This window comes from Anoplophora glabripennis, unplaced genomic scaffold (genome assembly GCF_000390285.2).
Source record: "Anoplophora glabripennis isolate ALB-LARVAE unplaced genomic scaffold, Agla_2.0 scaffold47, whole genome shotgun sequence".
Lineage (NCBI taxonomy): Eukaryota > Metazoa > Arthropoda > Insecta > Coleoptera > Cerambycidae > Anoplophora > Anoplophora glabripennis.
This window is the reverse complement of record NW_019416342.1, coordinates 719,210-736,493: the sequence shown is the minus strand read 5'-3', so window position 1 is coordinate 736,493 and position 17,284 is coordinate 719,210. Positions and strand designations below refer to the sequence as shown.

General features: G+C 32.7%; 1 protein-coding gene across 2 annotated transcripts in view; it reads right to left on the bottom strand.

Moving 5' to 3' along the window:
* Window positions 1-1,947: 1,947 nt before the first annotated feature.
* Window positions 1,948-17,284, bottom strand: part of LOC108906440 (gamma-sarcoglycan) — a 44,554-nt gene continuing 29,217 nt past the window's right edge. For both annotated transcript variants that reach the window (XM_018709678.2, XM_018709679.2), the window contains exons 3-6: window positions 10,007-10,223; window positions 5,836-6,025; window positions 4,220-4,412; window positions 1,948-2,835 (exon numbers count right to left, since the gene is read on the bottom strand). In XM_018709678.2, coding sequence (XP_018565194.1) covers window positions 2,529-2,835; window positions 4,220-4,412; window positions 5,836-6,025; window positions 10,007-10,222 — 906 coding nt within the window. In that variant the 5' untranslated portion in view covers window position 10,223 and the 3' untranslated portion in view covers window positions 1,948-2,528. The remainder of the gene's footprint in view (window positions 2,836-4,219; window positions 4,413-5,835; window positions 6,026-10,006; window positions 10,224-17,284) is intronic.

Sequence of the window (17,284 nt, the reverse complement as noted above, 5' to 3'; positions counted from 1 at the left end):
TTTTGCATTAGAAAGTCTCTAAAAAATGATACTATTAACATATGCTTAATACAATGTCCATGTAAATCCTATCAATTCATTTTAAAAACAGTTATTGATAGCTACACTTCATAATGTTATTTTACGAATTTCTGAAAAATACCTTTATAATAGATTCCGATATTTTAATAGTTAACTTCATTGTTGAAAAGTGTGTATTACTGTATTATAAATTATAAACGTTGAAGGTTGAAGTTGAAGTATGCTGTGAGCTATGTAGTAAATTTTAAGCTGCAATCCACACCACAACAAACTACCACTGAACATGCTGAACACTGAACACTGAACTATTGAACTATGATACTATGAACACAATACAAGATACATCAATTAGTTACAAAAAAAAACCTCAAGAGGGCCATAGCCAACAAAAAGTAAATAAATTTTCTAACAAATTAAAACTGCAGTCAGTTTCTCTGTAACTCCTCTAATTTTCGACATTTTCGATTTTTTTCTCAACGGAAGCGCTTGTTCAAAAGCCAACCATCCCAGCGTATTCGGCGACCCCTGCTGCGTACGATACCGCCCTGAGATGATCACTTTAATTTTTTGACATTTTTTTCAAGGAAATCTGAACAAAATCGGGTCTAGCTTCTCCAATTTTCGAAATTCTCCATTTTTTTCCTTAACGGAGGCATTTGCACAAAAACCCACCATTAAAGCGTGTTTATTGACCTTAGATTCGTACGGTACTGCCTTTAGATGAACAATTTAATTTTTTTAAAATTTTCGCGTTAATAGAAATACATCATTCCAATCAACTTTTTGATCAGAGAAGTGACGCGCTTACTTGTACTTGTGTCGATTTACCAGTCAAGTTGCATTAAATAGTTCAAAATTTTCATGCCGCCATCTATCGTTCAAAGCTGTACTAATCTGGTAAAGAATTCTTTAGCAGGTAGCCAACTGTAGCATGACATTCACAGGAGAATTAATTGAACTTTTAACGTATAGATGGCGCCGCATCCTTTCATAGATGGCGGAAACGAGCATGAGCTTGAGAAACCGCCATAGTTTTTGGTTTTATCGTATTATATGTTTTGTGTTTTTATACTTTTTATCTTTATCGTGGACTGGCTGTGAGGTCGTGATACATTAACTAGGGAGGGTCAAAGGAGTAAATAAAGGGTACATGTTTAAATAATAATTTTATTACTAAAATTTTACATTTTTAGCATATTCTAATAAAAAATAAATATGTTATAAACTTAATTTATAATTTGTTCCTATTTTTATACAATATATTGCGTTATACGATACACGTTACAGTATCCAACGTAGATATTTTGCTATTGATTGAAACGGTAAAAAGGGCAAATATAAAATAATATAAATACTGGTTAAAATGTTTATTTGTAAAACAAATATACTGCAAATTCATTTGGCGCTTTGTTTATAAAATATTTTAATAGCAATGCTCTGTCTACTTCTTAGTTTAATAATAATTACTGCTTGTTGGTTAGATTCAATTTTATTTTAATTAATTCCATTTTTAATATCCCTTTGAAATATGTTTATTATTTGGTATTTGTCGAAAAGCACAACAAAATGACTACGACGGATAAGGTATACAGTTCTGTATGCTTTACAAAATATGTACATTATTAACATTGTCAATTATACAAAGTATTTATAAAAAAATGTGTCAGAACGCTACTGATTTTTTAACGCCCACTGGTATTTATAATTTATTATTTTATATTTTATTAGTTGGTGGAATTGATAGGTAACATTTTTACAGAATATGGATTTTACGATTTATAGGATTTTAGATACTTTTCATTATTGGTTTCATTTTTAATTACTCAGGTTGATGTTCAAATAAATTAAGAAGCCCTTATTAAATATATAATAAATAATAATAGTAAATAATTTTTCATATATAGTAATTTAATAATTTTTGGCAATAATTACCGTTTATGTCAAAAAACTTTTAATATTTTGTAGTTTCAGTTCGCTGTAACTGGAACAAAATAATTGTTAGCGAAAATTACTATGTCCATCTCAAAAACTAAGACTGTGTGCCTGATTAAAAATTACGCCACTATAAAAATACCCAAAACTGACCGATAAATTAGAACTGAGGAATACCACGGCGAAGTCGGTTAAACATGGAGGACCAACGACGAAGAAATGGCGCCCAACGTCAACGAAGAAATGGCGCCCAACGTGGGCTCCTCCATGTTTGACTGAGTTCGCGGTGGCAGTACTGGTTTTATTGTCCCTCAATTTCTTATCAATTTATTGAAGTTAAGGCAATTCCCTACAATTGTTGTATTATACACAGTGCAAAATTGACTTGTTGGGTCAAATTGTTGATAAATATAAAATAAGTTTAAAACATTGGGCTTAAAAAAAACTTGTACCTACTGAGTTCCATTTAAAATAGTTAATACCAATTTCGTATATAACGATTGACCATAAGAGCGTTTGACTTAACGTTAAAAAATCAGTACAGGTTTCTGACACATATCCAATAACTCTCTTGATTATCGACACACCCTACCGTCATTCTCCGAAGCACACTCACTATGGGGGGAAGCGAGGAACAGTTTTCCGCTCTCACAAGCGCACAGCTGGTACACGTCGTGAGATCTATAAGCTGCGGGTCGGTTAGACAAGTTGGCTATGGGAATTAGGGGCATCATTATGGAGCTGGTTTCTAGCTTCACGGCGCCCCCTTCAGACTTTAATGATATATCGTTTAAGGCGTTCACTTTTATTCTTCCGCCCAGGGATTCCATGTGGATTGATTTCGAGGCCGTCACAGCCAGCGTCTTCGTTGGGGACTCCAACCTGGAAAAATATGAATAGAGAGTTTCTGGCATCTCTTCGAGGGTGGAATTAATAGGGGCTTGTTTCAGTTATGTCAGTTGTAGTCGTAAAAAATAAAAAAATGGAATGGATACTTTTTATTCTTAGTGTATTTTATTACATTTAAATTTACCGCCATTATGGTGCAGCGACATCTATTATATAGTAGAATTAGAGGTTACTCTAATTGTGTTTTCCCATGAAGTTTCCTTAATTCATTTTTAGTCTGTGGTTTCCGAGTGCGTCGTTTGCTGCACCAGCTACAGATGGCGAACTCTGCCGCTGCTGCCGACAGAAGACACAGAATAACCCCCTTATTTAGTTACTGATATGGTTTTAGCTAATAAGGTGTGGGGGAATTTGATTTTACTCAAAACCTTAGAGCATATACTACACAACTGTACGTTTTTTTTGAAGTGAAAAACATAAAACATAAATTCCGTGACTTATTTCTATTAAAAAAGTAGGTACATTTGGCGGACTTTGTAATTAAGTGCTGTCATTGACACTTGCTGTTACCATTGTACAGGGATGGAGAAACAATTCGCTGCTTTCTGACGAACAGCTATTGCTGTACTAAAATATTATTAAAGTTTTATTGTTACGCGCTCCTCTGTTAAACATTCTTCGCAAAGAGCCGGAAAGGCGGCTCTGTCAGATCGTCTGGATGGTGCTGCGGGTAATAATTATGACACCATCTGCTTTTCAAACTTCTCGTGCATATTAATTTGGCTTTCTTATAAATTTTATGATTATAAATAGTGGTCTGGCGTGCCGAAGTGCCGCCTCGGCATACCTACAATCTGTTACCCTTCTATTAAACCGTTCAATATACAGCGAGCCTCGGCGTGCTTTACGACTCCAGGATGCATTACTTCTTTTGTTACATCGCCACTTTAGGGTTCTCTTACTTGATACAGGGCTCCCTCCTTTATTCATGGCCTATTCCGCAACATGTGTTCGCTTAGCTCGTAACCTTCGGTTTTTGTTGCCCACACGATACTTTCGGGAATATGAATACTATGATTTACTTTCAATATTTGCGAAAAACTGACTTTAGAAATGAAAAAATATTTCCATTAGAAAGATTATCTATTTTTAATCTGAACGTCTCGTACAAACTTTAAGGGCAGATTCCTCCGGTAAAAATCAAAATAATTGTTTATATAAACTTTCATGTAAAAATGAACGCGTCTGAGATATAGTGTTTCAATTTTTTTGTATAATTAACCAACATGGAGGAAACAAAATTATTGATAACGTGGTAACGTTTCCGAGATAGCAAAATTGTTGCATTGTACTGGAAACAGTCCGTATGAAAAACAAACCGGAAAATCTCATTTTAATACCCATCGAGTATACCTACCTCAGTTCATGCCCAGATTCGGCACGCACGAGGGTCGTTTGGACGGACCCGCTGAAGCTCGTGCCCCCTTCTCCGGTGACGCGGAGGTTTTCAGCGCCCACCACGACTTCGTTTGCGTTAGCGGAGAACAGGAGCACTCCTCGGTCGTCCATAATTTTGAAACTGTTTGTTAGGCACTCGAAGCGGTCATTTCCTGGAATGAACGAGGCTTTGTTAAAACTTTCTTGGTCTTTTAATAACGCGGGGCAGGTTTCTTTGTAAATCTCAGTCTAAACGACCGTTTAGTCGGATTACCATGCTAAAGTACATAAATTTGCGGATTTTTCGTCAGTTTGGCTTGAATAGCGACGGAAAACGGACACTGTGGTTCACGGAAAATGGATCTAAACCGTTCTTTATTTTTATTTCAGCATCAAAGACGTTGATCAACGAAGACAGCTGAATATACTCAGAACAGGATTGTGACCAGGATTCATGTCTTTCAAATAGCGATGTGTTATGTTCCCATTGATTTGCTATTTGCTTAAACAATAAAATTAGAGTTGTTTCGCATGTAAAATTTTCGATATTTGCGAATATGAATGCATTTAATTCAAGTCGATATACAAAACAGTAAACAAACATGCTAATTATGACAGTTTAACTTATTTGAACATTTTTCTCAAATAATAAACTAATGACTAAAATATTCTTTCAACTATTCTCATTTATTTTAACTTACAAAGCATTTCACGAAAAAAATAAAATATATTCTTTAATTCTTGGCGTAAAAAGATGGTCAATTGACGTTTCGTGTCAATAACATAACTTTATCACCAGATTTATATCTCTTAATTTTGGAATAAACACACTATCAAGTGAATTAAATTTTACGACGATGTAAAATTTGCGAATTGTACTGGTTCATTTACGCTTGGAAAATTCGCGTAAAACAGCGCTAAAATTAAAACAGATACCTTTTTCCAGATCTTGATGTTGCAAAATTAAAATTGGGTCCGAGCCAAATTAAATATAAGTTAATAGGTAGCAGCTGTTTCAATTATTATTGGTAAATAAACACTATTATGTTTTACGAACTTCGAAATTCCCGAATGTAAGTGGCACAGTGTTTGTAATGCTGTTTATGTACCGCGTCAACAGATGTAAAGTTATAAATGCATTCAATTTGAGTACTTTGTAAATATCATCATAATGAATTATATTTCGTTTGTTATCTCATATTCCAACAATTTTGTACTGGTTTATCGTCGTTTTTTAATAAATTGTAACACAAGGACAATGAGCATAATTTTATCAAAAAACAGGGCTAAATTCAGCCACCGTTTTAGAGATATTTAATATTTTGTTAAAATTTTGACAGCTTTGTCGGAATCTCAATAATTTCTAATATTAAAACAAGTTTTTAAAATATTTGTGTTTCATAATCACCATCAAATTAACCTTGAATGTAAAAAAATCGAATTCAATGTTGTCTAAGTAACAAAAAATTAACTGCTTCCAATCTTTTTTCGATTACAATTTATTTCTTTGGCAATATTTTGTATTTATTCATCATGACACATCTTGTTTGTGTGTTACATAGTGTGGTGACAATTTTAAAAGTTTGAGCAACTTACCTAAAAATATCCAACTACTTAAACTTCCGTTTTTATGTCTTGATTTTAAAGTTAAATTTTTACTAGACTCCATCACTATCGGTTGCCCTGTTCTTGACTTTATACTACTTGCTATTAGACTATCCAAGACGAAGGCTTTGCCTTCTAACCTGAGCCCCCCGGTAACAATTTTCAGGTGACCCATTCCTTCCTGAAATAAAAAGAATGAAGTAGATTAAATTTGGTGTTTCAAGCTGAAAACAAGTTGTTATTCAATAAATAATAATACACGACACCTCGCCACACAAATTTGACTGGGCGTTGTGAAGAAGGGACAAGAACTCAATGTAGTACCACGAAATAACATTTTTTTCAATGTTATTCTAAAATTGTTTTAGTTAGAGATTTCCTATTTGCTTTACTTCTTTATTTATTTCAGTGTAACATAATTCTTGAATAGTGAAGAATAAGAAATAATATGCAGTGTTATTTTCCGGAATCTCCACAAAAGCTTAATTCTTTTATTGAGATTTCCGGTAACGTTAATTGGACGATTATAGTTCATATTAATTCAAAATGTCCCATACCAGAGAGGGTGAAAAAATTTAAGTACAAAGTATTGAACAAAAAATTAAATATAATTGGACAGTTTTATTTCAAGTATGTACTATTGAAAATTGAATTAAATTGAAAACCGGATTAAATTTTATGTATCGTGAAAGTAATTTTAATCAATTTTCAACAATTTCTGTGGTGAATAATAGTATTGGTCCTTCATTAGAAAATATGGACATAGAAGTTTCAACTCTAATAATTATTCACTGCATGTCTGGCGTTCATCGCAATCTGATCAAGGTTGCCCCATAATTAGGTTATCGCCGATTAGTAAGGGTTCTGTAATTATGTAACGGTAGGGAGAGGGTCGTAGTCTTGTCATAAATGATAGTTTTAGCTCTATGAGCAGACGCATTACCTTATTATTGGAGAAGTTTCCGTATTCAGAGCAGAAATTTAAGCAAATAGTTGAATTTTTGTCTCTCGGTAGTTGAAAACAATTCTTCCTAAAGCTGTTCTATACTGGTTGGGCTTTAAATCCATTTCTCAATTCATCAGTAACCAAATTGCTAGGTGAAAGTTCCAGCAAGAGGTTTAATAATTTCTGACAAACAGTTTATTGCAAGGTGATTTAAAAAACTAATTATTGGTCCTACATTTGTTTTATTTTTTCAATTCTCAAAGTGACTCTCGTCGTTGATTACTTTTTGCTAGGTTTGAAACTTATCGTATATGATAAAAGCAAATTATTCTGTAATCTGGATGGAGGTAGCTTTGAATAGACAACGAAAAACCGTTGTTAAAGCCTGTAGAGCATCAGCTCTTGATATAATCGCAATATATTTTACATGGTCTTTCAGCTATTATAAAATCATTTGTGCTAGTTGGGGAGGTAATGATTTACTGACATTGTTGTGTTCAGACCGTAATTTATCTTGTCAATTACGAATCTAGTATTAACGATGAAATGGAGGATTCTGGTTTAGTACGGGATACTGTATTTGTTTGTGGTGGATTTATGTGGACATGTGCTTTAATTATTAATCCAAATTTAAAACATTGTACTTTTTACGTTGAATAATTTAAATAAAGGTTGCAAGTATAACAGTTATTTGAACAACATCGATGATAAGTAAAAGTGTACATTTATAAATTAATTATGGAAGAAATAAAATTAATTAGTTTTCATAATTGCTCCTGTAAATACGTATTTAAAATTTCACACAAGAAGTTGTAGCCGATTGACAAGTTGGTGAAGCTGCGTCGGGGTAATTAAATTTTCATCATCTCCTTGCCGTAAAAAATAACTGCCGTTATTTTCCTTTTGATACAGACGCGAATGGTTTTTTCTAATTATATTAAAAAATTCTTATAATACAGCGTCTGCGGCGTGGACTGTCAATTGAAAAGCGGAGCCGAAATAATAAAAATAAAATAAAGCCTCTTTTCCTCGGAGATGAATCCGAAACCCTCTATGGTAATTATATCCCGAGGTCGTGAAATAAAGATGTTAAATATAGAGCAGACACAAGTGAAAAAAGCTTTTCAAATTTTCTTAATTAAAAGTCTCTTAATTGAGACGCAACAGTTGTTTCTGTTACTCATTAATACGCGAAAATAATGCATTCATTACGTGTCGGCGATATTACCGAAAAAGTGCCAGATAAAGCGCCGTCACTGAGCATTTTAATTAATGGAGCATTATGGTCGTATTGCCTTAATTAAAACTTCTTGACTTTCCGGGAATTGCCCGTATTGTGTCAAAAATAGGTTATCGAATTACAGTACAGTCACCCAATTTTCTTTTTGTGACAGAGATGGAAAACTGTCCTAAACCTTAGGTACCAGGTGATAAATATCTATTCTGGTAAACCAAGGACTAGATATTGTAGGCCTTAAAAGGCACGGTGGTTGGCGTTCGTCCTCTGTAGCTGAGGGATATATCGAAGACTCTATAGAAAATAAAAGTCAATTTTCAAACAAGATTTTACATGGAAATTATCGAGGAAACACTACGGTGACAGAAAGTGATGTCGCATTCCAAAATCTGCAGCAACTATAGCATCATCAGAACAGAACGTTGTCTCTATTGCTCCAATAAATTTTAATAATTATTATTCAAATTGTAATTTTAATTTTGTATCGATTTTTAAAATTCTACATTAAATATGCCGCCCATGGCTAGCTCGAATCCATGTTTAATGTTGAACTAATAGTCACTAAATCAACCGACACACCTACTAGCTTTTACATGTATGTGATCTTATCTAAATTCAGTTAATGTGTGAAACCAGTTTAAATGCTGCACACAATATGAGTATGCTGTGCCAACTTAAAATTTACTCCAAATTACCCATTTTAATAGCCATCTAGATTTACGATGCTAGGCAGTAAAAAGTTAATGGTGGTACTTGTTATACACTTCTGTCTCATGTCTCTAATTCACACTCGTATTACACAGAACACCCATCACGACTAGCATTTCGGAAGAATCATGAAAAGTAATTGCTTGAAACGCGCTGTTCTCAAATAAATTATCGGAAAAACGTTATTCAATTACTAAATATTGTTCACACCAAAATTGATATTTATTGACATCATACAAGTAACTACAATGACTCAGCTTAATATGGTCCCAATTGGAGAGGAACTTTATAACAAATGAGAGGGGACGAAACATGAAAATATTTTTTGTTAATTCTTGTTCTAAAATCCTATTTATATCAAAGACTTGTTTAGTTTTTAAAACATGGCACAGACTATAATTTGAGCACTAGTTTACTAATGTTTACAAAAATTCTTTAAACTGACAGAACATAATGGATAAATACCACAATTTTTTTGGGTGTGTCATAACAAAAAATACCTAGTTGCGTTGATTTTGAGAGAAAATTTACCCAGTCAAAAATCTTAGTTTGATTATTCATTCACATTCTATTTGCTTTTATTTACTGTGACTTGGTTGTAAATGGCAAAACTAGATTCTTGATCAAAATGGTGAATTAAATCACGGATGAATTGCCGAGCATTATAGGCTATTGAATATATCCAAAAAAACAGGGTTAAAACGAACGTATAAAAGTAAACGCGGCGAAAATCGAAAAATTGGCTAAGTTTGAGCGGTCATATATCAGTCAATTTTCAACCAAAAATACATTACAACCTCTTGTTTTGAAGGAAATTTTATCTACTTTTTTCTATGAAACAATGCCTATACCTATCTTTACACAAAAAAAACTAGAGGCAAAAAAGTAAAAAAAAATAAAAAAATATTTTGCTTTTTTCAAATTGTTTATTGATTTTTTTGCATAAAATTTTCCTTTTATTTTTTTTTTAATAAGCAATTTGATGGGAAATTCGATTCTCTAAATAATTTTTCCTATGAACTATAGCGAAATTTTGCTTCGTTTTCGAGTTATAATAAAAAAAAACTGAAAGGGTGCATTTTCACATCTATCTCCAATTTAATACCCCTCTAATTTAATAGCAATCCGCGGTTTTTTCATCTAAAATGACCATTTGAACGATTCATGTAATAAAATATCTTGAACGTCATATTTCCTTTTAAAATCCTCTATTCAATAGCCCATTAGAAGCACCTAAGCAGCAGCGACGTAGACGTAGATCCCCTACTTACCGACGAGAACTCCATGACCTTGAGCACCCACAGGGTGAGGGCCAGGTTGACGATAACCATGACGAGCAGCACCAGGATGAGAATGTACAAACATTTTTTCCTCCACCCATATATTCCAATTCTAAAGTTATATTTGGGGTCTAAAGTATCAGGATCAGGCCGGCTTTGGCCCCCGGAGTCCGCAGGATCACAGGCGGCGGCTTCACTTTTCTTCATCCTGCAACACCAGTCAAACTGTCACGGTGTAATGATACAATCTAACTTCAACAATAAACAAGAACAAGGAAGGATAGCGGCATCATGTGCGATATTAAAATGGAGGTGCGGAATCGTTTACTCTTGGAATAGGAAACTGAAAATTCCAGCAGTGATAAATAGCCGATGATGTCATACGTAGCCGCGTTTTTCAGTTTTTTTTTTTAAATTAATATGTAACGCCCAGATATTTCATGGGGATAGGAATTTGGACATACATGTTCAGGAAACGCGCAGATTTATATTGGAATTATGAAATAAATTTTTGTTTCGCACATTTTTTTTACGGAAATGCTTAAATTTAACAAATTTGTTTAAATATGTATTGAGAATCATTTATTAAAGAAAATATACTCGCGACGTTACAAGAAAAAACCATATTGCGATAACAATTTTGAAACAATTTTTTACGAAAATTTTGACTTTTTATTAAGAATAAATTCAATTAATAAAAAAAAATAGCGTTCATGATTCTCATTACCAACTAGATTGTATTGGCGATATTAAAAGGTAACTAAAAAGTTTGACTAAACTTTGATAGCGAATTGTATACCTACCACAAATTAATAAAAACATTTCGAGGCACAAAATATTCAGAATTAAGATATCGATTATTTCAATTTGTTAAAAATAGCAGAGTAAAGTTACGTTAAAATTTTATTTCATTCCCAGATAACGTGATTATTTCAATTTATTATTTGATTATTTAAAAATTACCTTAATTAAAATACATATAGGCATTAAAAAATATTTAAAATGGACACCGAAGATGATGTACAGGTGTTCAGGGCATCACTAGAGTTGGTAGTATGTAGTTGCAAAAAATGTGACTTAAAATTTATTACCTAACAAATCTAAGGAGAAGTACGAATTCGCTTAGAAACGTTTCAAGACTTATTGCATTGAGAAAAATACGTCCTCTCGATCCGAAAATGTTATAATTGCATACTTTTCGGATTTATCTACAAAGTTGAAGGCACCTACATTGTGGTCAAATTACTCCATTTTGAAAACAACACTTAGTACAAAGGAAGACATTGATATATCAAAATATTTGAAATTACGTATCAAGATGACAACTATAAACCAAAGAAGTCAAACGTTTCGTCAAATATACAATTTGAAACGTTTATTATTCAAGCACCAGATAATACAGGGTGACCCGTTACTTGATACAAAAAAGGTACAAATAGATGAGGCTAAAATAATATCAGTTCTTCATATAAATTTTTATCATAAGGGCCTTCGTTAATAAGTTACGGGCCCTCAAAGGTGAAAATTAAAAAGTTATTTTTATTCACAGTCTCTATACTATTAACTTCAGCATGATGCAAATTTGGTGATCGATAACACATACGTACAGTTTGCTTTTTAATGTTGTAAGTGAAACTTCAGTATGCCCAGAACGCCAGGGACGGACTATGCCCAATGGTTAACAACCCAGAATTTTTACATAGATGAAGATCGCAATGTGCCTGCATCAAAAATAAGTTTTCTGAAGAATTTTCCTATTGGTTCAACTCGGTAAAATTAACAGTTTAGGAAATATTTGTGGCGCCTCCACCATTTTTTGTTTTTAATTTTTAATTGGACATAATTACTGTGTTAGAACAGTACATCTTTTTAAAATAAGAGCCTAGAAAATCTCACTGCCAGCTAATGTAATTTTCACTAACAGAATTTGACAAACACATTTTACACAACCCAAAATAGAAAAAAAAAGAAAATAAGTTTAAGTAAGTTACAAAAATAATTTAAAAGAAAGAAAACTATGAAAATACATTTTCAATATGGGCACCTTCCACCTCCACACATTTCCTAAGTCTATGAATGTTATTTATTTGTACACGGAAAAGCATTTCTGGGGTATGTCTAATATTATCACAATGGAAATGAATTCTTTGTAGCAATTCATTCTCTGTCTGTACTGGGGTTGAGTACACTATACTTTTCAGGTATCCCCACAGGAAGAAGTCCATCGGGTTTAAAGTCTGGAGAACGTGGTGGCCATGAAATTGGGCCTACTTTCCCAATCCATTTATTGTTAAACACAATGCAGATATGTCTAATTTCATACACAATTTTGAAATGAGGAGGAGTCCCTTCGTATAAACCAAACGTTTCTTCGGGTGTCTAATGGAACATCGTCTAATAGTGACTCCAAATTATTTTTCAAAAACCCCAAATATCGATGTCCGTTCAGACGTTCTTCAAAAACGGATGGATCTATTGGGTAATAAGTGGGTAATAATTAATAGGTATATACGTTTTTGAGAAACGTCTGAATGGACATCGATATTGTAGTTGAATACTTAACTTACTTTAACTTATTCTTGTTTTGTTTTTCTATTTTGTGTTATTTGTAATAAATTGTGTTAGTTGAAAATTACTTTAGCAGACGGTAACATTTTGTAGGCCATTATTTTAAAAATATGTACGGTTCTAACATTGTAATTATGTCCAATTAAAAATTAAACACAAAAAATGGTAGAGGCGCCGCTCGATGTGCACTGTAACATAGAATCACAAATGTTTCCTAAACTCTTAATTTTGCCGCGTTGAACCAAAAAGGTTGGCAAATTCTTCAGCGAAATTATTTTTCATGCAGGCAGATTGCGATCGTCATCTATGCAAAAATTCTGGGTTGTTAACCATTGGGCATAGTCCGTCCCTGGCGTTCTGGGCATAATGAAGTTTCAATTACAACATCAAAAACAACATCGATAACACATGCATACATATGTTATAGATCACCAAATTTGGATCACGCTGAAGTTAATAGTTTAGAGACTGTAAATAAAAATAAGATTTCAATTTTCAACTTTGAGGGCCCGTAACTTGTTAACGAAGGCCCGTATGAAAAAAATTTATATGAAGAACTGATATTATTTTGACCTCATCTATTTGTATCCGATTCGATTTTTGTATCAAGTACCGGGACACCCTGTATAGAGAAATATTTTACAAATAAACTAGACATAGGAAATAAATTATTTAGAAGGAGAGTCAAAGAAAAAGCTAATAGTAATAATATTGTCGACGAAGAAATAATTAACAACAATATGGCAGACTTTCGAGTAAATAATAAATAATTAAAGTAATTAAAGTAAAGTTCAGCCAATGTTTAATAGTTGTACAGACTGCAACATAACTACAAATAAATATAAACAAAGTAGTTATAATACGTTCAATAAATGTTATATTTATTACTATATAATTTTTTTTTTCATTCTGACCATGTAATTTCTTGAATAATTATTAATTTACTGGGAGAACAGGTCACAATTAAATAATTTGTTGTAAAACAAATTTTTTTTATAAAAATTTTTTCATTACGATCGTTTCGGGATTATTTTTCCCATCTTCAGATAAAATAATAATAAGGACAAATATTATGATCCATGGTTATTATTATTTTATCTAAAGATGGGAAAAATAATCCCGAAACGAAATTCCGAAACGACGGTAATAAAAAAATTAAAAAAAAAAAATGTTTTACAACAAATTATTTAATTGTGACTTGTTCTCCCAGTAAATTGTCTGAAATTGGACCGAAAAAGTAAACATTTCAATTTTGGGAAAAATTATTATTTCGGTTAATATCGAACAGGAAATTAAAAAATGGCATGTACAAGGTGGCCCAGTACTGATGGTTGGTGGAAGTTTGTGAAAACTTCCTGGTAAAAAGCTCTGATCAAATCAACCTTCTATTGAATAAAATTCAGCTTGAATAGACAATTACAGTATTTGGTAAATTTTGTAAAAGGAAATGTTACTGATCATGGCAAGCCGTGAAATTTAATCTAATAGAATCAAGATCTAAATGGGAGTGTCTCGACATAAACTGTTCTCAAAGAAGCGCTGCTCGTAAGTTGCGTTGCGTAGCAGATACCAATTTAGATAAAGCCAGTGGTATAAAAATAAATAAATAGATCACTCTCGAGCAAAATGGCCAGATATTAATAATAACCCGGGTGGAAGTCTCGTCTACCTTAATTCCAAGAAAGAAGCAATAAAATACCAGCACCATACACATTATTAAAAAAGTAATAAGATGCAAAACGACTTGTTCCTTGCAGAAATATGACATGACCATTGTGTTTCAGAGGGATGGCATATATTCCTCACCGTCTATCTGTCTCTGTCTTGCTCCGCGTACTGTTATAAATTATGGTGTTGTCTTCGTCGGTCTGTGATACAGGCAATCCACTGGGAAATGGGAAATTTAGCATCCAGCGCCGGTGATATTTCAAAGTCCAAAACACTTTCCTACATATAAACCCGCTCTGTCTATTCATTTAGGGACGACATCACGAAACCGGGGCAATACAGGTGTATCTACTCCCCAAGATAATTTTAACTAGCCTTGCTCTGTGTCTGAATCTAGATATTAAATGGTATAATTAGTCTAGGAAAGTTAAAATCTGTTTTCTTTGAAATGTTTTTGCCACAGCGATGAAGCATTTTTGCATAAGAAACCTTGATATGGAAGTCCATAAAAAATTGTTAAAAATAATAAATAAAGTGTAAATTTTAATTACAAATAAATAAAAAAATTGTATTGATATAATTGCAGCTCCAGAAAATTTCTTTCCTACTGTCATCAAATTTAAGTTTTCAGTTCATTATATTACAAATTATTACTTTTTAATATTCAGTCCAGTCAATAAAAAAATTTAAAGAAAACAGATTTTTCTTGAAAATATTAAAAAGCGCAAAATTCGTAATGTACACTCTGGAAAACCTACAAGATGATGACCTCGGTAACGGTAATAAAAGATTTTCCAAGAATTTTCCGCAATTTTCTTTTTTCTAATACACTTTCGTTATTTAAAAATGAATTGACCATTATTTTGGCTCCAAAATATTAATTTCCACATTTTGTAGGAATTTTAATTGTGAACAAATTTTATTTGAAACCATATATCGAAAAAATGTATCTTCATTGAGATATTTGCAGTTGTTAGTCACAAAACGCGAAAAATCATATACATGGTGTAAGAAGTCTGACTGACATTACTTCACCATGAGACAGAGTGAATCATATATGAACAAAAAAGTTATATACTACAGGGGCGTAATATTAACAGTTTTCAAAATACAGCGCGAGTATTAATATTGGGGAGTTTAATCACAACGTGACAACAGCGCTTGACCTAATGCTACACGGCTGATGCACACCACGTATGCACGCGGCAGACTTGTCCTTCGGAATAATAAAAATGTAAACAACTATTTTTGTTCCATGCTTCGAATACTACGCCTGGGGTCTTTTTAACAATGTCTAAACTTTGTTCTTCCATATTGACATCCACTTGTCGGTTTGGGCTATGATTTTCAGGACGAAGGAATCACAGTACCAGTTTCAAGAAGACGTGAAACTTGAAAGAATGTTCTTCTGTTAGAGGAAAAACGTCGATAATAAATGAGTCGAGTTCTAGCAGAATTGCGACGATCCTCCCCATAAATTAATAACATATCGTGATACTCACGTAGGATAAACATTTCAAAAAAGCAAGGAGAAACACCTCAAAAGGAAATAGTGGTACGCAAAAAACACTCTGACACGGTCGAATTCCAGACACCAAATGAATTGCGTATTGGTGGACACCTTAGTACCTCGTGTTAACCGCCGCGCCGTTGCCACATTGCTCGATATGAATTTTATCGAATTTTAAATTTATTACAACGCTAATTATTTTTTAGAATTAAGCATAAAGAAGTTAAAAAATAGTGATAAACATTGTATTTTATGGTATTCTATGCACGCAGTTATGTCAATATTACTTAATTAATCGAACTTTTGTACATCAAATTGTAGATTTTGATATTTTTTTTTTCGGAAATGGTTGGGTTTAGGACCCATGTCATATAAGGCTTTTTTGTTTATTTTAATGTAATCTCTTGCCTGTTAAAACTAAGGCAGTATATCGTATTGCTGGTGAGACACATGTTTTCTGACCTCAAAACCAACAATTTTCTAAAAAAAAATTTCAGAGTAAAAAAATTCGCTAATTTTCCCCTCATCTTGCTGTAATAAATGTACAAAATTGGCACATAAGATGCGATATGTAAAATTAATTTTAATTAAAAAAGTAATAGATAATTTGTTAGCATTACGAAACAGACTTTTCATATAAGTGTAATGGTTTTTATACATAAAAATATAAATGAATTGAATATACATGATACATTGTGTAGAATTACCGGTTTCACTGTATATTTTGTTTTTGCAGTGTACTTTTGCGTTTTAAAATGTGTTATTCCTAATCCTTTATATATTTTTACTATATTTGATGTAAATATATGAATAAAAGCGTGAATTTACATGACCTGATTTGGCTCAACCAATCAGACTAATCACATGATCGCTCGGTGTGGTGTGTAGAGAACTGTGCTAATTGTTCAGTAGACATGTTTAGATTCATTTGTAACGTACAAAGCACAGTATTTTAATTACCTAAATATAATGTTATAAATAAATATAGGTAACGAAATAATATGACTTTGTGTAAATTATATAAATCTCTCGGTACACCTTCATTTAAAGTTATTGAAGAGTGTGATAAACATTAATAATAACCATATTAGTAGATAACACAGCCACACAGAAAAAAAAAGTTGGGTATACTTTTTATGCGACATATATTTTTCGTAGTAATTTGGCCTCCTGAACACGAATCAGAATTGGCCCATCACGTCACAATTTTTTCCTAACCTCAAAAAACTTGTGAAAAATAGTGAAAATTGATGAAAATTTACTGGGAAAATTTGGAAAAAAATTTATTTCCACATCAAATAGTACATTTTTATGTAAAAGACTCTGCTGAATTCAAATCCACTGTCAGAATTGAGCTAGAACGTGTGGTTTTTTTTCTAACCTCAAAAAACCGAGCAGGAATCGCTATTTTCAAATTCTGAGCGGATTTTGACCAGATTTTGTATAAAGGGGTTTTTTGGGTCGCTGATTACGAATATGAATTCACATTGTAAAAATTCAAGATGGCTGATCCAATATGGCGG